At 36.7% G+C, this 26,488-nt stretch overlaps 1 protein-coding gene across 1 annotated transcript in view; it reads left to right on the forward strand.

Annotated features, from left to right (window-relative positions):
- The window catches only part of Lrp1b (LDL receptor related protein 1B), a 1,777,071-nt gene that overhangs the window by 1,105,027 nt on the left and 645,556 nt on the right, over positions 1–26,488 (forward strand). Inside the window, exons 19-20 of the mRNA XM_041674488.1 lie at positions 20,233–20,313; positions 21,392–21,559. Coding sequence (XP_041530422.1) covers positions 20,233–20,313; positions 21,392–21,559 — 249 coding nt within the window. The remainder of the gene's footprint in view (positions 1–20,232; positions 20,314–21,391; positions 21,560–26,488) is intronic.

The following is a 26,488-nucleotide window of genomic DNA, read 5'->3' on the forward strand; positions in this document are numbered from 1 at the left end:
TCTGTATGAAATTTTCATTATTAAACTATTTTGTGTTAATAATAGATTAATTTAAAGAATAGGAAATGAATAGATAATAGATAGGTTGATAGATGATAGATTGATGGATAGATAGATAGATAATAGATAGATAGATAGATAGACAGACAGACAGATAGATAGATAGATAGATAGAGCCTCAGGATCCCCGGGAAACTATCCTAATTCTATTACCAGAATGCTTTGAGCATTTAAATATGAAGATGAAGTGAAAAAATGTTCAGGGAGTAAAAATTAGAAAGGATAGCCTGATTGAACATTTTAGGAGTAGAATGGGAAAAATAGATGTAGGAAATATATCAAACTCCGTCTTTCCTTTATCACATAGCAATGCAGCAAATGATAGCTACAAATAAAAAAAATATCCATACTTCATTCTAGGCAGTTCAATGAAAATCTTTTTAATACTCAGGAGTAATTTTTTTTTTAATTTGTTTTAGAGGAATGAGTCTTCATTGATGTTTGAGAATCTTTAACTTAATGGTGGCATTCTCTCGGTTGAGCAAATTTAAGATTCTTCTAGAAAACATGCTCATTAACAAGTCTTTCCAACTTCAAACAAACTAAACTTGTCTGGGAAAAGAAATGGAAGAGTTCTGCCACCCACTCCAATGATGAACTGGCCTATTGATATGGGAGGGCTCAGCCAGATGATGTCACCCCTGACCAGGTTGTTCTGGGTTGTATAGACAATCGGATTGATCAAGCCAGCTGAGGGGAGTAAGCCAGTAAAGTAGCACTGACCTCTGCTTTAGTTCCTTCCTCCTGTTTCCTGCTTGAACTCTTATCCTGCTTTCCCTCAGTGGTAGAATGTAACCTCTGAAATGGAAAGAAAAAAATTAAAAAGCAAAACAAACAAACAACAACAAAGAAAACATCTGTCCTCTATGAGCTGCTTTTAGTCATTGAGATTGTCACAGAAACAGATAAGATCTCCTGAGTCAATTGGGAGCTTGGGGACCTTGGGAGAGGGGTAGAGGGGGAGGGGAGAAGCAGGGAAGGGAACAGAGAAAAATGCTGAGCTCAATAAAAATCAATAAAAAAAGAAACAGAAAACTAAAGCAGAACATCATTAAAAGGATATGTTGTCTATCTTTCTCAGAATCTCTTCTGTAGGGCAAATGGTCTTAGATGGAGAAAAATTACATTTTCAAAGAATTCCTAGTTAGTGCTAATTTTTATGGGAATAGGCCAACAACTACATTTTTGAAACCACTGAGTTAACAAACTTACATGTATATTTGACTTTGTTTTACATTTGCTTTATCACAATGAAGTTTATTAAATTCAAAACTAAGATGGAGCCATTTTTTTGTTCATGTTTTCTTCTTATCCTGTTACAATCTTTCCATCTCCTATTCAATAGTGTTTCCTGAGCCTTACGCTTAGAATTTGTGCTGTAAACATACTAATTGTGGCCAGGGAGCCCATGATGCTATTCTATTGTGGTTCTCTGTAGAAGCCTCTGTCTGCCATAAAAATAAGCTACTTTAATGAAGGGTGACATCAACAAGCAACAGCAAGTTTAAGGATAAGTATTCAAAATACAGCTGGAATTTGTTCAGGAAAGTGACAATATCAGGTTTTCCTCAAGGATCTGTGAGTTTTCCAGCCTTGGGGGTTGTGTAGGTTTATAGTACCAGATATGGACTTCTGCCTGCTGACTGGTCTTGAGTCCAGTTAGGCAATTTCTGGGTATCTCCAAGATTAGGGTACTATGGCTTCACCATTGGGGAAATCTTGTTGGGCTCACCACTGTTGTAGTTCATGGTTGGGTAGGGATATTGATTTTTATTTCTCCTCTGGGGATCGCATAGAACCTTCCTTTACTATGAGAGCTAGGCCTAACGGTGGAGGTTTTCAGGTCACTTATAGCTCAGTTCTACCAAATCATGTGTGATGTTCTCAGCAAAAAGGATGTACTTATAAATTCTAGAAGGGGAGTACCTAGGGACAATGGCAGTAACCTATATTGAATTTGCATTCTCTTGCACCCTGAGAACACAAAAGGAAGAGAGATTTCCAACATTTAGTCTTTGCAGTTTTGTTAGGTATTCTATATGGCTCTTAGTATGAACATTATCACTTCAAAAGGGATGATCCCATTTAACATACACTAATGTACATATATATTATATGTACATGTGCACACATACAGGCATATTTTTCTTAATCTAAAAAAGATGGCTGTGTTTTTTTTTCAAATAACATTTGTTACTTATCTTTTCTTCTGACATTTTCTCTGTATTACATTCCCTCCTTCATATTTAGTTGCATTCCCCAATTTCTCCATTTTTCTCTGAGAAATAATAATAATAGAGCCCTGCTATTCCCTACTCCACATCTCTGTCTTCCTTCTTTCCCTCATCATACATATCTATTTTTCTAAATTCTTAGGGTACTTCAGATTACATACTCAACTGTGTAGATTCAGAACTTGGATCTACAAATAAAAGAGAATATGCAGGGTTTGTCTCTCTGGATCTGGGTCACCACATTCTGTGTAATATCGAGTTATATCCATTTTAGTGCACAATTTGTGTTTCATTTTTCTTTACAGCTATATGATATTCCATTGTGTATATGTACCATACACTTAATTGCCCATTCATTATTGAAGGATATTGGGTTGTTTCCATTTAGTTGCCATTGTGAAAAGAGGAGCAATGGACTTGGCTAAGCAAGTATATTTTTATAGTACGATATGAAGTCCCAAGGGCATATGTCAAGCAGTGGTATAGATTGGTCATATGGAAGCTTTTGGAGAATTCTTTACCCTGACTTCGGTAGTAGCTCTACCAGTTTGAAGTCTTATCTATAGAGAATGGGGGCATCGCTTTCCTAGACCCTCAGCAGTATTTGTTGACCGTTCTTTTCTCAATTTTTGCCTTTCTGACTGAAGCGAGACAAATTAGGTTACTTTGCATTTCTATGACCTGAGACATTTAAAATATTTTTTCTAAGCTAGACTTATGTTTCATCTTGAAAATTCTATATTAGATCTGTTTTCAATTCTTTTAACTATACCCATTTGATTTCTCAATTTTTGATTTATTGAGTTCTCCATATATTCTCGGTATTACTTTTCTATTGGATAAAGAAGTGACAAAAATTGTTGTCTATTAGGATAACCTTCACACGTTTCCTTAGATGTACAAAAGCACTCGAATTTTATGAGTTCCCATTTGTTAATTGTTGGCCCTATTCCCTGAGTAAATAAAGTCCCATTTAAAAAATCCTTTCTATACTTGTACTATGTAGGTTATTCCCTATGCTTTCCATAACACTTTCATAATTTCAGGTTTCCTGCTGAGGTCTTTGATACATTTTATTAACTTTTGTTCATGGCAATAGCTATAGGTCTAATTGTATTATTTTACATATAGGTGTTCAGTTTTCCGCATACCATATTACTTCTTCCAATCCATGAGGATGGGTGATCTTTCCATTTTCTAGCATCTTCCACAGTCTCTTCCATCAGAGACTTAAATTTTTTCATTGAAAAGGGCTTCTAATGTTAATGTGACTGTTTCCACGAACTGTTTCTTATCAGTATTCTAGAATTCATTGATAGAAGCTTTATCCATATCTGGAATGTTGAGTTCTTCATTAATTAAAATACCTAAGCACAAAGTAAGTATGCTAGTATATACCTAGAATTGCAACATTTTAATAGAGGAGACAGGAAGTTTATGAGTTCAGTGCCAGTTTGAATTATAGTGAGATCAAATCTTCAAAATCAAAGAAAACTAATAAAGCAAAATAAATAAAGACCTGATGATATTCTTAAAGTGCCTAATATATATGCACAAAATGCCTGGTTTTATCCATAGCACCACATAAAACTGTACATGGTGTATGCAGCATGCCTGAAAACCCGGCACTTGTTTGGTGGAGGCAAGAGGATTAACATTTAAAGGCATCCTCAAATAAATACTAAGTTTTATATCCGCATGGACTGTATAAGACACTGAAGATACCAACAACAATGATAATAAATATATAAACCTTATTAAATCAAGTAGATTGACTGACATAATTCTTTCACTTGGGAGACAGAGACGAGATGGATTTCAGTTAGTTTCAGATCAGCCTAGTCTATTAGTGAAGTTTAGGCAGATAGCTACAGAGAGAGAGAGAGAAAGAGAGAGAGAGAGAGAGAGAGATTCAAAAAAAAAAAAAGGAAACTAGATTGTCCCTTTGGGTATCAGAGTACTTGCAGTGTTAGTATTTCCAAGGTATTTTATTTTATTTTATGTTGAAAGTCTGATTCGCCCTTTTCCATTTATTTCATGAGCTGTCCCGAGTGTTATCCTTTCTACTTTACACCATGCTCCCTTATCAACTTAACCTCCTTTTATCTCTTCAGATTGAACCCATGACTTAGTACATCAAGGGTTCAACCAGCGACCCACAGGCTGCCTGCATGTACAGGTGTTAATGCAACTTAATACGAACATCATAAACTTACATAAAATATCAGGACATATTTATATGAATAGTTTTGAGCTTATTAAGCAGTTCAAATGTGAGCCTTTTATATAACAGTATGATGTCAGAATGTCTAAAATTTGGTCACAGCTGGAAATTAAATAATATATTAAACATATTTTAAGGCCTTAACCAAATCATAGAAACACATTTAAGAATTGTTTTATAAACACTCAATTATTCACTTCTGTGAAAAATTTAATCTAATAATTTAAATTATGCCAATATATTATTGATCCAACTATCCCTTCATCTAAATTTGCCATCATCTTGCATGTGTGACAAAAATATCATGGGGATATTTTTCAAAATATTGTGAGATGTGAGAGCATTCTACTTGTGGTATTTTCATGATGCATTCTTACTCAAAAATTGTATCTGTAAAAAAATTGAGTTCATTCAGAATAAATAATTCTATTACTATATTAATGATCACATAGTTTCTCTAAATATTGAAGGAAACTTATTTTAAAAGCTTTTCCCTAGTGTGGCTGTCAGAGATTTACAAAAACTTCACGTCTCCATGTGACTGAAAAAAATGTGGCAGGTTCTCGAGAGCAACAGAGGCTGCCCCCTGTCCAGTGTGCACAACTTGAGAAATAAGATGCTGGACGATTCAAAACCCACCAGTCACCGGACTATCAAACCAGTGCTTTCTGGGTTTTTGTATCACAAATTCAAGAATGAATATTGCATTTATTTGTTTACTTATTGTTACAGCTCCCTCATTGACAAGAAAGCCCCGTCTGCAGGGTGTGTGTGAGTGTGTTTGTGTGTCTGTGCGTGTGTGTGTGTGTGTGTGTGTGTGGTGGGAGGTGGGCACAGAGACCAGATTCTGAAAGACAATTATGGAAACCAACAATTTGTTCTTCAGCTTAAATGTTCTGTCTTTCCCACATTTCTTGCACAAGACCCAGCATCGTGCACATTGCTTGCTACAGTGAGCTTCCTGTACCTTCCCTGCCCAAAAGATATCTGTCTGCCTCCTCCCACCCTTCTCCCCCTCCCCCCACTCCTTTCCCCCTCCCTCTCCAGTCCAAAGAGCAGTCAGGGTTCCCTGCCCTGTGGTAAGTCTCAATAATAATATATATCACATACAATAAAAATAAAATAAAATAAAAAAAAAAGATATCTGTCTGGTGGGTTTGGGAAGAATGCCAAGTACCTGTTTTGAGGGGAAGGCAATTCATGTGATTTTTAGCATGAAGAAGTAGCCGGAAGTCTGTGATTTCTTCATGCCCTACAAGTTTAATTTGTTAAGACATGCACAGACACACACACACACACACACACACACACACACAAGTCAGCACAACCATAATGGCTTATCTCTACAGAGACTGATGATCGTTCTTAGTTGGATGATTGTGGTAGACCAGCAGGCTTCTGCCAGCACTCTCACACTGAAATTGCCTTTTCAATCTTGACAGGTTACAGGGTCAACAGTCTTTATCTTATGTCCTGAAGACTTTAATATGCATTCAAGCTTTGAGGAACACTTTCCCGACAGCTACTTTGGAGCTCCCTTTCCTGGTGTTTCTTACACAAACGAGAAGTACAAGCTAGAAATGACCTAGCCAAGCATGCCCTTGAGAGTAAAACGTCAGTGACTGGGGAATGTCTCTGTGGTTAGAGTACTTGTTTGTGGAGGAAAGGGTTTACCTTTCTTTTCATCTTTCAGTCTATTATGAAAGAAAGGCAGGGCAGGAGCTCAGGCAGAAACTCGAACCAGTAGCTGAGGCAGAAGCCATGGACCAGTGCTATTAACTCGACTGCTCCTCTTGACTGGCTTCACCTGCCTTTTTTTTTTTTTAACAACCCAGGAACATCTATCTGACCAGGAGTGCACTGCCCATAGTGAATTGCTCCTTCCCATATGAAGAAAATGTCCTGAAATCTTTACTACAGGACTCTTGTTAGAGATACTTTCTCATTTAAGATTCCATTTCCCAAATATCCCTTGTGTCAAATTGACAAAAACAAGAGCAACAACAAACAAAACAGCCTGTACACTTCCGTAAATATTTCCCTTAATTTTCATTTTTCTTAATGTTAAATTTATTATTTTAAAAATCCCCACATTGAAGCCCTGTATTGATCAAGAAAGCTTCAGTTTTGTCTTGTGGAGGCACCATCTTGAAAACAGGTTCTGTTCATATTTAGCTCAGATAGTAATTTCATTCAATATAGTTTGTCACTCATGCTAAATTCTTTCTTTTGTGTAGGTCTTGATACATTGCTTTCCATCAAAACAATATTTCCACATGGATTTATTAAGTTAGTGCTTGTGTGGCTTAGAGTGACGGTCAAACAATGACTTCCAGGACTGCTTCCCTTCATCTCCCTCCTCTTTTTAGAAAGGGTCTCTCTAGGAAGCCCTCAGCCATCTCCCTCCCGGTGATATCCCTGGTGGGCATGAGCTCACTATGTAGCACAGACTGAAGTTAAACGCAAAGAGATCCCCCTGCCTTTGACTGTAGACTGTTGGAATTAAAGGTGTATGCCACCATACCTACTTTCATTTTTTAAATTGATTTTATTGAGCTATACATTTTTCTCTACTCCCCTTCCTGCCTCTCCCCTCCCCTCTAATCTTCACACAAGGTCCCCATGCTCTGAATTTACTAAGGAGATCTTGTCTTTTTCTACTTCCCATGTAGATTAGATCTATATATGCCTTTCTTAGGGTGCTCATTGTTGTCTAGGTTCCCTGGGATTTTGGTTTGTAGGCTGGTTTTCTTTGCTTTATATCCAAAAGCAACTTATGAGTGAGTGTATATGAAATTGTCTTTCTGGGTCTGGGTTACCTTACTCAGTATGATGTTTCCAGCTCCTTCCATTTGCCTGCAAATTTCATGACATGACGTCGTTATTTTTTTCTGCTGTGTAGTACGCTATTGTGTAAATGTACCACGTTTTCCTTATCCATTCTTCTGTAGAGGGGTATCTTGGTTGTTTCCAGGTTATGACTATGACAAATAATGCTCCTATGAACATAGCAGAGTCCATGTCCTTGTGGTACGAATTGAGCACCCTTTCAGTATATACCCAATAGTGGCATTGCTGGGTCTTGAAGAAAGTTGCTTCCTAATTTTCTGAAAAAAATGCCATACTGCTATCCAAAAGGGGCTGTACCAGCTTGCACTCCCACCAGCACTTCAGGAGTATTCCCTTTACCCCACATCCACTCCAGCATAAATTGTCATCATTGTGTTTGATCTTGGACACTTTTATAGGTGTAAGATGGAGTTGTTTTGATTGTTATTCCTTATGGCTAAGGATTTTGAGCATTTCCTCAAGTGTCTTTCAGCCATTTTAAATTCCTCTGTTGAGAGTTCTCTGTTTAGGTCTGTATTCCATTTTGTTTCTGTTGTGTAGAACAATTTGAGGAGTATTGGTATTAGTTCTTCTTTGAAAATCTTGTAGAATTTTGAGCTGAAACCATCTGGTTCCGGAATTTTTGTGGTTGGGAGACTTTTCATGACTTTATATTTCATTAGCAGTTATAGGTCTATTTAATTTTCTTTTCTGGTCTTGATTTAATTTTGGTAAGTGATTTTATCCAGAAAGTTGTCCATTTCTTTTAAGTTTTCTAATTTTGGAATAAATCCATGTATCTTATCAGATACCACGGCTTTAAAACAAAAAGAAGCAAACTCACCTAAGAGAATTAGATGGCAGGGAATAATCAAATTGAGAGCTGAAATCAACAAAATAGAAACAAAGCACTACAAAGAATCAATGAGACAAAGAGTTTGTCCTTAGAGAAAATCAGCAAAATAGATAAATCTTTATCCAAACTAACCAAAAGGCAGAGAGAGAACATCCAAATTAACAAAATCAGAAAAGAAAAAGAAGACATAATGACAGACACGGAGGAAATACAGAGAATCATCGGGTCAAATTTCAAATACCATACCTACTTTGAAACACAATACTTTTTAGAGGTCAGTTTGCCTTTAAATGATTCCCAAGTATTTTCCCTTTTGCAACAGCTGAGTAGCATTCACTAACTCCCATTTTCTTCCCTCATTAAAGATGTCACCACACTTAACTACAAAACAAAATGTTCTTCTCACTTCACATTCTCAGAGCATGTCCTCCAAATTTTGGCGTTCTGTGTAACAGACAAGTTGTACAGATTTGACTCACTAGTTCTTGCTCATTTCATGGATGAAAATTTTCCAAAATTTGAGCATATCTGAGAGCAGAGAAATTAAGGCTCTCCTCTAAAGTATGAGGCAGAAAGGAGGTCAGGATCTGGCTCCTCTTTATTGCAGTGCGGAGCTTCATGGGCACATGTGATCTCCTCCCTAGAATTACTTTCCTGGGATATAAGCTGAAATTATATTTAGTCTAACACCAACCTTGGGGAAGGTGAAAGGACATAAGTTCTGCCCTAAAAGGTTAGAAGAAAGACCTAAGGGGACCCTCAGTAAGTAGAAAATGTACATCTGCCTGATGTGTTCAACTGTGAACAGGAAGAAGGTAGTCATTATACCTTACTCATTTCACTATTTAAATGACAGTCATCCTTAGCTCTCAGGCAAGTTTTTATGTTGCTCTTGCTCTTTTCAATGTTTTTTTTTTTTTTTTTTTTTGGATTTTTCAACATAGGGTTTCTCCGTAGCTTTTTGGTTCCTGTCCTGGAACTAGTTTTTGTAGACCAGGCTGGCCTCGAACTCGCAGAGATTCGCCTGCCTCTGCCTCCCGAGTGCTGGGATTAAAGGCGTGTGCCACTACTGCCCAGCTCATTTTTAAAATAAAAATGAAAATAAGAGATAAAAATATCTATTATTATTTATAGATATATATTATAAATATCAGGAACCAAAAAGCTATGGAGAAACCACATATAGAAAAATCAAAAAAAAAAAGAGCAACATGAAAACTTGCCTGAGAGCTAAGGATGACTGTCATTTTAATAGTGAAATGAGTAAGGTACAATGTTTTATAAATTATATATATATAAGTTTTAAAAATTATGCATTTCTCTTCACTTCTACCTCACTATATATATATATATACATACACACACACATATATATATATATGTATTCTAAAAGTTTTAAAGTTTCCAAATAAACTACAAGCATAAAGCATGATATATATATTTATATAAGGTAATGTTACATTGTCATACTGATGTAAAACTGATCATATCTAGGTATTTCAAAAAGCAGTGATAAAATTATACTAATAAATTAAGAACGGGATTGTGTAGAATAGTGAACACTTCAAGCAGACATTTCAATTTTCATCTAACTGAAAAAGTTAATTACTATTATATTGATTAATGATCAGCTTGATAAATTTATTTCAAAATATTTGTACAAGCAAGAATACATGTCAATCACTTATAATTTTCTTCTACTCAGATAAAGATGTTATTTATCTTATTTAACAGCGATATGAGATAAAGTCTGTAATTATTCTTTTGGGGTTTTTATTGTGACTTATTCCTTCACTGGAAAATAATAGTTTTATGAAATTCCTCCAGGAATCTAAGAAGTACATGTATGTTTATTTGACATGCAAAAATTTATGCTGATGGGAAGGCAGACTGATGAATAGCTGCACAGGTATTCACCTTGATCTATCTTACCTATTTCATCAAGATTTTATGCATTCTTATTTGTATTTTGCTATCATAAGGATAATTTTGAATAATTTTGAAAAAAAAACTATTTTTTTTGAAATGTATCTACTTTTTATGTAAAGAAAGATAATAAAAAGTAACCAGAGCTGAAAGAGTCCCTAGTGGATAGGATCACTTTCTAGCCAAGCATAAAGACTTGAGACAGTATCCCCACATCTTTGACCTCACATATCTGTAACCCCAGAGCTGTGGAGGGTGGAGATTGGAAGATCACTGGGACCCAGTGGCTGCCTGCCCTGCTGTGGGGTCAGTGACAAACCCCTTTACAAAGGAGTAAGACAGCTGTTTCGGTGCTGAGGAGTTCCATCTGGACGGAACCTTCATCTGGCGATGAATGGAAATAGAGACAGAGACCCACATTGGAGCACCGGACTGAGCTCCCAAGGTCCAAATGAGGAGCAGAAGGAGGGAGAATATGAGCAAGGAAGTCAGGACCATGAGGGGTGCACCCACCCACTGTGACAGTGGGGCTGATCTATTGGGAGCTCACCAAGGCCAGCTGGACTATGACTGAAAAAGCATGGGATAAAACAGGACTCTCTGAACATGGCGAACAATGAGGGCTGATGAGAAGCCAAGGACATTGGCACTAGGTTTCAACCCTACTGCATGAACTGGCTTTGTGGGAGCCTAGCCTGTTTGGATGCTCACCTTCCTGAACCTGGATGGAGCGGAAGGACCTTGGACTTCCCACAGGGCTGGGAATCAGGACTGCTCTTCAGACTCGAGAGGGAGGGGGAATGGAGTGGGGGTGAGGAGAGGAGTGGGGAGACAGGGAGGGAAATGGGAGGCGGGAAGGAGGCGGAAATTTTTTCAACAAAAAAATAAATTAAGCCAGGCGGTGGTTGCGCACGCCTTTAATCCCAGCACTCGGGAGGCAGAGGCAGGCGGATCTCTGGGAGTTCGAGGCCAGCCTGGTCTACAAGAGCTAGTTCCGGGACAGGCACCAAAGCTACAGAGAAACCCTGTCTCAAAAAACCAATAATAATAATAATAAATAATAAATAAAATTAATTAATTAATTAATTAAATTAAAAAAAACAAAGGAGTAAGACAGAGCAATGGAGCAGAGCATGTGAATATCTTCTCTGGCATTCAGACGTGCTCACACAGGTACACAAAGACTGTGTGTATGTGCAATCTCTCTCCCTTGCTCTCTCTTAAACACACACATACTCACTCACAAAGCCTAACTTGTTCTCATGAGGACTAAACAGGCAATAACATGCACTTCCAACATTAACTCCAGTATTTAGGGAAATTGTCACACCTCTTTTGATGGTGAGTTATTAGCACTACTCTTTCTTTTGATTCCATCACTAGGTTAATATTTGTAGTAATCTGTTTTCCCTAAGTCACTTAAAATGACCTCTTCAAGTCCTTACCAGTGTGCGTGCTTAGTGAAATGGTACCTTCCTTATCCCAGTGCTTGGAAAGAAGAGCTGAGAGAAAGAAGGCTGTAAATTCTAGGCCAGCCTGGTTTACATAGTAATTTCTAAATCACCATGGACTCAAGAGAGACTTTATTTCAAGGAACACAACAAATGAATGAATGAATACCTTACATAGCTAAGTCTTCCCAATAGTGACCAACACCTGGAGTTCAATCCCCCTCACTAGCATTGCTTCAAAATATATTTCCTTTAAAAAAAATCTTCACTTCAACTGGATCTTACTCTCTCACTCCTTTCACTCTTCAACTGGATCTTGGGAGCTCAGTCCAGTGGAAGGAGCGAGAGTATGAGAAAGGAATTCAAGACCATGAGGGGTCATCCACTGGACAGTTTGCATTGAAAGCTTTTAAATATGATTTTTTTTCACTATTTTTTCTCTCCTAGGGTTTTGGATCTTTAGTTCTCTGCCTTGATGCTTTAACTCTTTCATTTCTTTTTACTCTTCACTATGTAGATATGGTAATCTCTTTAGAATTTACAGTTTAGTCAATCTCCTTTTTAAAGTCTATTCTTTCAACATCTGTTTCATGTATACAATTAAATATTATGATATCAACTTCCCATTTCACTTTTCTCAATATCCCATATCATTCTACACGACCCCATCCCCAATTCAGGTATTATTCTTTGTTTAAATGTTTCAGACTACCTTGCCTCTCCATTTGAGTATTTCTGTTTTTACTACTATTTTCAGTATGAAAGAAGAGGGTTAGAAACCGAAAGTAAATGGTTTAGGCATGGAAGGAGGCAGGAAGTAGATTAACTAAAACTAAGGACATATGAAAAAAAACCTTAAGAACACACAACAGCAAACTAATTTCAAAATATAATGTAATCCTTCAGTATACTAGTATGTAATTTATCTCATTATTTTAACTTATAATTCCAAGAGTAATTTTTAATTTCAAATGTCCTAATTGTTTTCTTTTAATATTTGACTTTTTTTTGTTTTCTTAGTTTTTAGTTTTTTGAAACAGAGTGTCTCTCTATAGCTTTGAAGACTGTCCTGGAAATCACTCCATAGACAAGGGTGGCCTCAAACTACAGAAATCACTCTGTGTCTACCTCCCACACGCTAGGATTAAAGTTGTATGCCACCAACACCCGGTTGCCTTTATTTCTTAGAGTTTTTGTCTTGAACATTTAAATAAATTTTACCTGAATTTCTTACATTATTCATCTGATTTCATTCAGGAATCAAGACATAGTTAACGCCTAAATATCTGAAGATCTTGTCAGGCTACTCCTGTTTTGATAAATCTGTGAACATTACCGATCAAATATTTCTTTCCCTTTTTTATCCTTTTATAAAAGTTGTGTTTTTAATTTTAAATTTTGAGAAAATTTATAGTTTGGATATTATTTTTCTACATCTGGGATCTTCCTGTGTGGCTGTATATAGTCATATATTCTATGAGCACTTTGATATATTTTATTAAAGTCTTAGATTAACTTTTACCTTAGTTTTTCATATGGGAATATTTCAACTTGTAAAGTAGGTTTGTGAAATAAGTGAGATGGCCATTAATTTCCAGAAAAGACCATTTTATTTACTCACAGTCTAGGTTTCTCAGCTGACAATGTTTATACTACAAGGCAATACTATTATTGACCATAGGTAGGATTAGACTTTCAACATACTACAGTCATGCTGTGATCCACCTTCTAAGTGTAATTAAAGTACAGTGTCTTATTCAATATTGACATTAATATTCAAACTTCTCCATTTATATGCAAGCACCAAGTAATGCAGAGTTCACGCATTACTTTTTTTGAGGACACTCTCCACCTATCTTATACTTTTTTACTCTTTTGGAAACATATTAAAGTATTTGCTATTTATTTTCTCCGTGGCTGTTTTATTGTTAGAACAATTTACTGTTTTTCCTGAACTTTTGTTCTTTTTCTCCTCACTCACTCCTGTGTACGTCCTTTTACTTCTAGGATTTTGCCTTATAAATAGGGATTGATCCAAAAGCTCTCCCAAACTTATCCCATCCCATCTGTGAAGAACCTCCTGCTGAAATTTGTTCAGTTTCTCCAAGTATTAATGCATTTTCACTTCTGAGTTTTGTGTGATGTAGAACACCCCAATGCCTTCCCTCCTGGTCACCTGCTTTAGCTTGGATATTTCAATCACATTAGTTTTATGTCACTTCCTTCAGAAGAATGTTAACACTGCCTAAAAGTGATTTTTAATGTTTCTGTGCTTTGCAGGAAGACACATTGTCCTTTGTTTTTGATAGGCACATTTGGACAGATGTTCTCTAACTTGAAAATGTCTTAACCATAAGTCCGTGTAATATGCCCGGCCTGCAGATCAACCACAATGTAGAACAGAGCTCCTGAAATTCACGCAGGATGCCTGTTAGCCTACAGCTGAACAGAATCATCTGAAGCTTACCTTCTGATGAGCTGCTTTGTATCTCCTATGTCTGCTTAAATACGTGTATCCAAAAAGCCCTCTGGCAGCCCAAAGGCAGTGTCTGCTTCTCCCTTCCTGACTGTCACTGGCCAGCACTTTTTGTACTGATGGGGAATGTTTCTCAACCCTGTATTACAAGGAAAAATCCCAGTCAAGGGTATTATATGCACTGCCTTTATGTGATCAATCATTTGATAGTTTTGAAAGCTATGTGTTTAGTCACTTTCCAAATATTTTTCCGACTAGATTTCCTGCAGCTGGGAAAAGAGTATGAGCCCTTGTGTTTCTTGTGCCTGGGGTATCCATCCATTCATTCATTCTCCACAATCTATTTATATAACCCATCACTCTACATGTAATAAAGTTCTAAATAAAAATCATGAATGAGAAGATTTTTGCAATATTTTCCATTTACTGTACACACTAATAAACAAGATCATCCATTAATTACTCATAAAACCAGGCTCTCAACCCAGGATTATGTCTCTATAAACTTATAGTCTTTTGGAAAAGAGTTACACCTGTGCCCTGATCACTCTCTCCACCTCCAAAAGGAAGAAAGACAGAAAGTAAAATGAAAAGTAGAAAAGTACCAAGAAACATAAAATATGGCAATATGTTTTTACTAAAACGTGTTTATATCATTGCATCTTTTAAAACCTGATCTATGGAATAAATCAAATTGAAAGTGTATTCTGTGGTAACTATGTTTACTCCAAATAGTTAAGCATGTGAATAACCTTAAAATGCATCTCTTAATGGCCACTACTAGAGAAATGACTTTCACATGCACACTAACTATTCTCATTTTACTTGCCATTTATTTGATCTACAGTAAATAGTAGCAGAATTGCTCTGCATCACTAGATCATTTTATAAACAGAAATATACAATTAACCACAGTAATCTAACTAGACAGACTTCTGAGATAACAAGCCCGATGTCAAAATAAAGTAAAAGCAATACAAATAAGTAATTTGTTCCTTATGAGTCTTAGTCTTTGGGAGACAGAGCTAGCAGCAATATCTAAAATGTATCTATCAGTAAATACAGAACAGCATGGGTAACTTGAAGAAGCACCATTTCAATTTTCACATCAATACAGGACTACATACATTACAGCAGGTAAAAATCAGATTTCAAACAAAAGACAGAATGAAGAATGTAATTTGGTCCTTCCCAAATCTCCCAGTGCTATAGCATCCTTAAACTTTCTTCCTAATGATAATGGCAGTATAGTGAAAAACTCATGTGTTTTGATATCGGTGACAGGAATCCCGAATTTCTTCTGACCCTTGATGCTTTTGTGAAGCATCCTAAGGTGAAGTGTATTATTTGCTTCTCACTGGGGTTTGGAGAAGACAATTTCAGCGCTCCAGTTTCCAAGTATTAACAGGAAAAATGGAGTGACTATGGTCTCCTTAATTTAAGGAATCACTTTTCTAAACCTGGATTCCCATGACATTAGCTTATTGTCTAATTTTGTATTAATACCTATATAATCTCACAACCTGGTCATCAAAGTTTTCTCTATCATTTGGGTTATGGGCTACAGGATTTTGAGACTTCATTGAATATTACTTTCCTGGGTTCTTTTTAAAGAAAAAGAAAGAAGCAGATACCTAGGCAAGAGGGAGAAAATAAACAGAAAAGCATCTGAAAAATGATGTCTTTGGGAACCATCCCCTAAGCCATATGCACTAGACAAATGGAAGCTTCTTGAAAGAGAAATTGTAGCTGTTTACAGAGTGGCATTCATATAACATGCTAATAAACTTTAAGGCAAAGATACAATAGAAGAATTGTGCAAATTACATGTAAAAATAAAAATACTTTTAACAGCCCATTTAAAATATTTTATGTAGTTAAACTAATCACCAAGATAAAATATAGCTTTCTCTTCTCCACTGTAATTGGAACAGGATAAAATGTGTGAAATTTTGGTTTGTACTTTCTAGTATATTTTACAGAATTAATCATTAAATATTTCTAAATGTAATACATTTTACACTGAAAGATTTAAAATCAAAGTATATATGTATATATATGAAGTATATATGCATATATGAAATCAATAAAGCCATATTTATTTATTTGTCAAAAATAAAATTTTATAACAGTATTTTAATGAAATACACTACAAAAGTTAACAGAATATTTAGACACTAATTTTCAGTGTTAAAGTACAACTAATATGAAAGAAGGAAATATTAAATTCAAGAGGATTTAGCTGTAATTCATGCTTTAGGGTGAGGTGTAAATTGTGAGTAGATATCATTACTCTCTGTTTGATACTAGTAGTAATAGTAAGAAATTAGGGATATATATTTTTCTACCTAGTGCTAAATGAAAGGCTCTATGTCTAATTTATTCTTCCTAAAATGGACTGAACTTTTGACACTATTATCAAGAAAAAGTTAAGATGAATTTAAGATTTAACATGGTAGTTCTTCACCTTAACTGATGCTAATTACAACATTTTGCCATGCAAGAATAACATCAGAATTTGCTTAGGTGTCAAACTAATGCATGCATGCTGTTTGTATGTATGTATGTATGTATGTATGTATGTATGTAGTGTGTTTAACTAGAGTTAACTTTAAATCTTTCTTTCTTTCTCTCTCTCTTCCTCTTTTGCTTTCTTTCTTTTTTCTGAGACTAGTTTCTCTCAGTTCTGTAACTCAACACATATATGGGGCCAGCTGACCAGCAAGCCCCAAGAAGCTTTTAATCTTAATCTCAGTGCTAGGCCTATAAACATTCCTTCATGCTAGGCTTTCTGTGTGTGAGCCCCAGGGAGCATCTGGTCCCTGCCTTAAACAATGATGGAATTATAAGTGCAAATAAAAAAATTGGGAACCAAATACTAAAATAATGGGAATATGTAAAAACTCATGTCTGGAAAAATCAGAAATGTATTCATTTGCTCCTTCCGCTCCTCATTGGGACCTTGGGAACTCAATCCAGTGCTCCAGTGTGGGTCTCTGTCTCTATCTCCATCCATAACCAGATGAAGGTTCTATGGTGATATGTAAGATATTCGTCAATATTGCTATAGGATGGGGTCGTTTCAGGTTCCCTATCCTCATCTGCCCAAGGAACAAACTGGGGACCTCGCCTTGGGCTCCTGGGAGCCACTCTAGGTTCAAGTCTCTTGCCAGCCCTAAGGTGGCTCCCTTAACTAAGAATTGTGCTTCCGTGCTCCCTTATCCAGCCTTCCTTTATCCCAATCATCTTGTTTCCCCAAGTTCCACCGAGAAGATGAGCAAGGAAGTCAGGACCAAGAGCGGTACACCCACCCACTGAGACAGTGGGGCTGATCTATTGGAAGCTCACCAAGGCCAGCTGAACTATGACTGAAAAAGCATGGGATAAAACCGGACTCTCTGAACATGGCGAACAATGAGGGCTGATGAGAAGCCAAGGACAATGGCACGGGGTTTTGATGCTACTTCATGTTCTGGCTTTGTGGGAGCCTAGCCAGTTTGGATGTTCACCTTCCTAGACATGGATGGAGGGGGAAGGACCTTGGACTTTCCACAGGGCAGGGATCCCTGACTGCTCTTTGGACTGGAGAGGGAGGGGGAGAGGAGTGGGGGGAGGAGGAGAAGGGTGGGAGGAGGGGGAGGGGGAGGGAAATGGGAGGCTGGGAGGAGGCGGAAACTTTTTTTTTCCTTTTCTCAATAAAAAAAAATAAAATAAAATAAATAAAAAGTAAATGTATTCATTTGCATAATGAAGTAATTTATAATATAAAGAAAGTAAAATACCAATCTGAGTAGATTATGGATGAAAATTGAAAATGATGTAGAAAATTACTAATAAAGTATGTTAGAAGCGGCAATGAGTCGATGGCTTCGGGAAGAAAATTCCAGTGTTGAGAGACATTGGTAATTGTGGGCACACAGGACTTTTCTAAGTAAGAGATACTTAGGGATGGACAATGTGATTGGAATTATCAGTGATTCTCATTTTTTAAAGCTCACAAATACAGTAGGTTTGTTTGTTGTTATAATTTTTCTCCAAATTAAGTAGTGCTTAAAATTCCAAACTCAAAAATACAGTGAGATAGGTAGGTGGCTAATAGGAATGTAAAGACATCTGTAGATAAAAATGAAATAAATTAAAGCATTTTGGCCACCTTAAGTGTAGGATGCTCAATCAGCATGTATTTTAGTCATAGCTTTAAAAGTTGACAGATTACTGATAAAGTTCATATTTTTTTAATCAAACATTCTAAGATTCTAAGTAAACTGTTTTAAAGAGAAAATATTAATTATGACTTTACTCACTTTTTATTGCGATAAGAGGCCTAATTCGGAGAAATCCACAAATCTTTTTTTATTACTTTAAAAATAATATCAATCAAAATTCTCACTTCCTCCCCTCCTCCCACTTCTGTCCCACTCCCTCCCAAAAACTTCCCCCCAACCCCCTTCAGTCCTAAGAGAGGGCAAGGCACCCTGCTCTTTGGGAAGTCCAAGGCCCTCCCCACTTACATCCAGGTTGTGCAAGTTAGGGATCCAAAGAGAACAGGATCTCAAAAAGCCAGTACATGCACTAGAGACAAATTCCAGTGCCATTGTCATTGGCCCCTCAGTCTGCCCCAACTGTCAACCACATTCAGAGGGTCCAGTTTGATCCCATGCCTGTTCATTCTCAGTCCAGCTGGAGTTGGTGAGCTCCCATTAGCTCAGACACACTGTTTCAGTGGGTGAACCCCTTGTGTTCCTGACTTCCTTGCTCATATTCACCCTCCTTCTGTTCTTCTACTGGATCTTGGGAGCTCAGTCAAGTGCTCCAGTGTGGGTCTCTGTTTCTGTCTCTATCTGTCACCAGACGAAGGTTCTATGGTGATATTCAAGATAGTCATCTGTGTGACTATGGGACAAGGCCAGTTCAGGCAACCTTTCCTTCACGGCCCAGGGTCCTAGCTGGGGTCATGCCTGTGGACTCGTGACCCCTCCAGAGCCAAGCCTATTGCCAACCACAAAATGGTTCCCTCAATTAAGATATCTCTTTCCCTGTTCCCATATCCATCCTTTCTCCATCTCAACCATCCCACTCCCCCAAGCTCTCCCCAACCCTCCCCCTCTCCCCTTCCTTCTATCCTCCACCCCAATGTTCCCAACTTTTCCCAATTTCTAGGTGGATCTATATATGTTTTTCTTTGGGTTTACCTTATTACCTAGCTTCTCTAGGATCATGGACAATAGGCTCAATGTCCTTTGTTTATGGCTAGAATCCACTAATGAGTGAGTACATACCATATTCATATTTTTGGGTCAAAATCCACAAATCCTTAAGTGAATCATTTCCACCATCTATAAACAGGTATATTACTGTTTTCCTAGCAAAAGGCTTAATTCAAATTATTGCCTGAACTCTTCAGCATGTTAATTTTTCTCTGGCTACTATTATATTTTTTAAATTTCATTATCATCAGTTCTTATTATGTTAGTACTGACCTCTGGATTCACTAGAATGTTAGAATGGTTAATTGTATTTTATATATTATTTGCCTTTTAACATTATGACTATTTATTATTATTGTGTACAGGTTAAAAAAGGAGTGCTTTTAATTTGTTTTAATTTAGTTGATTAAACTAAATTAAATTTTAACAATATAAATTATTTTTAAGGGTTTTGTTCACCTTGTTAGACTCAAATTGGTAGTGTCAAAGTCTTTGTAAACATATGGTAGCAACTGAACTGACTTCATTATTTGATAAATTTATTTCACCTTACACTGTTGGCATTCCTCAGAGGTCGGTGCTACCCTTGAGGATCCTGTGTGGCTCTCTGTATTTAGAAAAGCCCAGCAATCTTGATATGCAGAAGCAGCATTTTGTAGTAGCCCAGTAGAGCCCTGGTTGCAATCATTCACTAAGATAAGGTTGACCCTGAACACATATTTCAGAAAATCCTAATGACTTTTCATTCAGAGATTCTCCTGGACTTCCAGTGGCTGGAAATTCATCGTTTTAGACATGGAAGTGTGGTAATCTGTGTCTTTCAGAAGTTACAACCACCGTATTTGTTTTTCTACTGTCCCCTGTGCCTTTGTAGAGGCCAAAACTTCTGAACACATTAGTAAATGGGATACAACTCAAATCGAGCAGTCCATCAAACATTTCTCGTTGGTTCTTTTGTATCTTTCACAGAATTCCCGACTTGTGAGCCTCGAACTCAGTTCATATGCAAGAGCGGGAGATGCATCAGCAGTAAATGGCACTGCGACACTGGCAAGTACCAAGTGCTCACGGCACAGCATAGACCAGATTGGAGCCCAGCTCTCTGGGCTGTCTGGCTTTCTCAAAGGAAGTTTGCAAGCAAAGCTTGCAGAGCTAAGCAAAGTGGCTAAGAAAAGTGGTAAGCGGGCAGCTGGCACAGCGCTGGGAATCAGCGTTAAGGATAATGGAGCATGGTATTTGTCCCATGGGGCTTTAACAGTGCTTCATTTTCAGATATTATTTTGGGCAAAGGCTAAATCTACAAAGATGAATAAGGAGAACAATTAGGGAAATGACCAGAACAATTTCAGGTTCCCAAAGCATTTATATAACCTTGGCAGTTTATTAATTATGGTACAATTATCTAGATGATCTTAGTTCTGTCACCTTGCTTTTTATGTACAAGTAATGTTTTTCTCCTGTACTTAATTGTATCATTATGCCAAGTCGTTCTGAATGCAGGCAACTGAATATTCTATTAATCAATGTCATTTAGTTCCATTTAATCCACTGTCTTTGAATGTTCCCCTCCTCTCCCTCTTGCAATGATCAACAATGAGTATGAATCGTTTCTAATTGAACATAGAGTTCCCATTTACAAATCCAGTTGGGTAGGTAGCAAGGGAGGAATGAACAAGAAATCATCTTGTCAGAGCATAAACACAAAGGCGCTGGGTAGAACATGCAGCGACAAGTTCTGAGGCACATAAACGGTAGCTTCAGGAAGCAATTTCACCATAATGCTATTGCACTGTATCACTTATAATTCCCAGAGTCACCACTTTCTGCTTAGTCCTTGTGGCGGTGAGGCAGTTAGTTGGTGGTTAGTTATTTATAAACCAATTAGATTTTAAGATGCAAAATCCAAAGTCGGTGCTTTCTTTCTCTTGGTTTTGCATTTGCTATTACACCAGAAGAGATGTGATGTCAGTGTAAAATGAGACTAATTGACTGTTCATGGGAAATGTTGCTCATGAGTGTATCTTTCCTTTTCCAAAACCGTAAGCAAATTCTGCATAGAAAATGTTATAAACGTAAGAGAAATGTTCGTCCAAGTTACTTTTTACTAGCTTTTGATGTTTCTTTCCAGATGATGACTGTGGGGACAGGAGTGATGAGGTGGACTGTGTGCACTCGTGCTTTGATGACCAGTTCAGATGTGCCAGTGGCCGGTGTATCCCAGGGCATTGGGCCTGTGATGGTGACAATGACTGTGGAGACTTCAGTGATGAAACACACGTCAATTGTACCAAATTGGGTCAGTAATTTTTATAAAACTATGCAACATAAGTATAGGTTGATTCATAATTTAACTATTTAGAGTATATTATTAAATCACAATTCAACAGCTCATCACATTAATAATACACATGAAGAGTAGGTTAACATTACCCTTGACCTTCTGTTTTTAATTTTTTTTTCTTTTCTCCTTCCTGGTTTTTTACTTCAGTTGCGCCCACTGCTGGGTTTATTTTTGTGGTTGTGGCTTTCTACATTCATTAAATGCTTTGGAACCATTATTCTAACCTCATAAAGATTTTAAAGTGCCTCTAAAAGGAACAAAAATCATACACAAATATAGTTTCACTTTGATATTATGCCAAATCTCTTCTCTTGAGTTTTGAGACAAATATTGAGTAATAGATCTAATTACCCACAGTTCCAGAAAATTGACTATCACAAATAAAGAGAGCAAAGAGCCTAGGACTGTGGTTCTGAGCATATCTGTGATAAAACAGACCCTGTCAGCAGCATGCGTTGCTTTGTAAAATATAATCTACCATCAGATATATTAGTGTGTTAAAAAACAATATTGTAATCACAGCTTGTAAAACAATAAGAGTGTTACCTTTATCATTTAACAGGCAATTTTTACTAAGAGAATTTCTTTATTAATTCCATAAATATTCTTCAGTACTGAGGGCTAACTAAAATGATTAAGAATCCATGGCCTCTCTTTAAATGGGTGACATGTACATGCATGAACAATAACATGCTTTATTTAAGGTGGTGGACTCTAACGAGTCAGTTACACTGTGGAAACTTAGTTTTCAAAGACTTTCTCGAATAACAACATCTGTCTTCTCCAAACATTTGAGATCTCATATGACTGTTAATATCTCAAGGATATTCTTCCCTGTGGTTTTCTCTCTGTCATTGAAAAGAGTGGCTAGCTCTGCATCCTGCGTTTTTAAAAGTAGGTCCCTGGCTTTTCTGCAGATTTGCCAATTGATTCATTTTATTTGGTCTGCGTTATTAGAATCATAGGAATGATCCAAAATGGCTGTTCAAGGTCCTTGAGCGCTGAGGCAAGGTGATATAAGTACTTACATCGTTGGTCTCGACATGATTTATAATGGTTTTCTTTTTGGGGGGAGGGGGTGAACAAAATAGAAACTAGAAAGGAAGCAGAAAACTACTAAGAAAATTTTTCATGTGGACATTTGAATTGAATTGTCTTTGAATCAGGGGAATGTTGAATTATTGAGAGAGCTAATATTAAATATGATCTGTCTCTTAGTCTTCATTATGTGATAACCTTATATCCTCTCCCTTCCTTTCCCTTGCCTCTCTTCTGTCATTCTCTTCTTCTTTCTCCCATTGTATTTGTTGCCTGAGAATATGAAAAATGAAAATTCTAATTCCTAACTGTGCATAGAAAATAATTACTTGGAGATAGCTTTCCTCTTTTAAATTAAGTATTACAGCATCCATCTAGAGGGTAATTGACATCTCATTAATGCACTGCAGTTTAGCTCATTTACCCTCCTCACAGATGTCTCTTCAGGCTTCTCGTAGGGTATGCATCTGTGGCATGCTGGCGATGCCCCATAATATGCTAGGAAAGATAAATTGCCCCGAAATTAATTTATTTTCACCTAGAAACAAGATCTTATCCCTCTTTTCTATGCATATTTGTCGACAGTTAAAGAGACAATTGCACTTTACGAAGTTTGAAAAGATACGTCAGCCTCACAAATACCCATAGCCTCTTGCAGACTCTAGAGTGTTTCCTGTTGAATTATCATATGAGCAAAGACATTTTAATTTTGTTTTGTTTTGTTTTTTGAGACAGGGTTTCTTCGTGTAACCACCCTAACTGACCTAGAACTCACTCTGTAGACCAGGTTGGCTTTGAACTCACAAAAATCTTTCTGTCTCTATCTGCCCCTGTGTCCTTAGTACTGGGATTAAAATCTTCATGCCCCACTGCCTGGCTGAGACACTTCAATGTTAATAGGCTTCTTTCACACAACAACTCAGTTTTTCCGCATATTGCTATAAAGGCCAGACTGTCAATGTGACCGTCTTACTATGTGGAACACTATGGCAGTGATTCATGGACATATTTCAAGAAACATGAGAGAATTTGAGTTATAAACTATACAAGGATTCTTTAACCAAGAATGCTTCATGATGAGGCCTGGACACAGAAATTGAGTAAAGATGAATTTAGGATGGCTTCAAGACAAGAGAGCCCCTTACTTTTCATCCTCTATTATTTTGATTACAGTTTCTGGTACAGAAGTTATGAAATGCTATCGACATATAGTATGGAAGTTATTATCACACATAAGACTTACGTGGCGAGTGACAAGGTAGAGATTTGATGTAATTAGTCCCATAGTTCAGTTTCAAAACCTGCTGTGGAAGAAAGAGCAGGAGTTTCTGGCTTGAGTTTAAAGACTAGCTGTCAAAGCTCATTAAATCCCCCCAAATAATTGCTTAGCACTTTGCTCTACACTTCCTGTAAGACAGAGCATATGGTGAAGTCCCTCTTGACTCAAGTTTTTTTCGAGGGAATAAAATAGTTCACAATTGGAATAGTTTATATAGAATATCCATTTCATAAAATTTCATATAATTCTTACTCAGTTTGTATTCTCTGTGAAATTACATTCAGAAAGAAAGTATTTCTATGGCCATGGTGGGTTTTTCATTGCAATATGATAAGCAACTCTAACAGAAATAGTTCTCTTTGGTGTTAATGAGCATCTCACCCTTTGTCTCTTAATTTTCTTTTGTTTGCGTTGCTCATTTTATAACTTTCTATAGTCAAAGAACACAGTGACTTCATAAAACATTGTTTTTATACACATACACACACACATGAAAGAGAGAGTTAAGATAGAGTAGGTAAGACAGAAGGAAACAGAGAGAGAAGGAGAGGGAGAGAGAAAGAGAGTCAATTTCATTAATAGAAAGTCATTCACAAGAGTTCCATCCTTTGATTCGGTTTCTGACTTTCTTCACTTGAACTGAACTTTATGTTTTGCTCTGCCGTATTTCCCCTTTCATAACCATGACCTTTGCATTTTGTTGATTTCAGTTGTCCTAGGTGAATAGTTTTTGATTTGTTTATTTTTTTTAAAAGACCTAGTTGTACTCATAGAACTTAGTATAGAAGTGCTTGAGAAACCAAGCATGGCTGTGTACTTAGGTAGTAAAAGGTTCATACAAAAAAGATCATTTACATGTGTTTTACTTACTATCTGATAAAACATCATGGCCAAGGTGACTTATAGAATTAGTTTGTGGGGACTGACATGTTCAGAGAATGCATCCATGACCATCATGGCAAGCAGCAGACAGACAAAGGGAAAGAAGGAGGGAGGGAGAGAGGGAGAGGAGAGGAGAGGGAGAGAGAGAGACAGAGAGACACAGAGAGAGAAATAGGAATGGTATTAGCTTGTAAAACCTCAAATCCCAGCCCCAAAGACACAGTTCCTCCAAAAAGGTCACACTTCCCTTCCCTAATCCTTCTTAAACAGGGCATGAAACATTCAAATATATGAGCATATATGAGCCTATGAGGGTCATTCTTATTCAGGCTCCCACAAAATGTAATCATATACTGTCAAAGTGAGATCAGTTGTTTCTTATAAGTGTACAACTCTACATGTGAAATAGTAGAAGAATAACTCTGAATAATCTTGATAAGCATAAACACAAATGCATAAAATAATTATGATTTCACTTTGACAGCTTTTATTTAAATTATGTGGCACTCTACTCAGGCCTTTTTCAAAATCTTACATTCATTCCACTCTTGGTATAAAACACTGCTAATACCTTTACATGATTATTTCTCTGTTAGTCTCCTCTGGAAATCTTTTTAGAGTTAATATCCAATAATTTATCATGTTCATAATAGAAGAGGTGACATGTTTTTCTTACAAGTTTAGATTTCACCTAAACTTTGAAGTTTTTCTTAAAAGCAATTTAATAATTTTTACGTATTTGAATTCTATATTTTAAAGGGACATCTAGACAATTGTGATTTTTTTACCATTTTTCTAATGCCTTCTTTGTGGCTTTTAGAAATACTTATCACCTGCTGCACTAAGTGAACCAGTTGATTGATTTTGATTAATTCTGTGGCAAGTGATCTCTTATTTATATAGAAATACAGTGCAAATGCAAAATGAAAATTGTGTGTGCATGGATCTTCAGTGTTGATTTATTATCAGCAATGCTTGATCTAATCCATTAGGCAATCATGTAATCTGTTAATACATGTGCTCACACATGTTCACATTCCTCTGCCCACATGGTTATTTTTATTCTGATCTAACCATCATTCTTTCGGCTTTGAAAACATATGTTGTTCTTTCCTTTGGTCCTTTGCTTAATAATTCCTTCATCTCATGTTTTGTTGTTTCTAAATTGTAAAAAGAAACCAGGTAATCTCACCTTATCCTTCTACCTTTGTGACCATGGGTCCTATTTAATGCACAGCAAATAACTGTTGAATATAAGTTTTATTTTTTTTTTTCTGGAACACAGAATTTCTTTTCCTTGTCAGAACTCATGCCATCTTTATTTTGTCTCTATGGGTAATGATATGCTGGGATGTAGATAAACGATGTAGAAGATCCTGGGATATACATAATGATATGCAAGATTATATGTATTTATCCGGTTCTGCTCATCTATTTCAGTAAACTGGCATTTTCACTTATCTAGTAATTATTCGCAATCTCAGCCCAGGGTTCAATAAATTAAAAGCGCAGGCTATTTCTCTTATCTGGTGTTCTTGCACTTCTATATGGTTGTTAGTACATTTAAAATCATTTTTGCATCTGCTTTGTAAGTCACAAGTAACATTGAGGAAAGGTACGTGTTGATAAAACGGGGATAGAAAAATAAGAAAATGTGTTGGTGACTGAGTTATCACCAGGTCCTT

This window comes from Microtus oregoni, unplaced genomic scaffold, assembly GCF_018167655.1.
Source record: "Microtus oregoni isolate MIOR12 unplaced genomic scaffold, Mior012 000025F_ref0000491, whole genome shotgun sequence".
Classification (NCBI taxonomy): Eukaryota; Metazoa; Chordata; class Mammalia; order Rodentia; family Cricetidae; genus Microtus; species Microtus oregoni.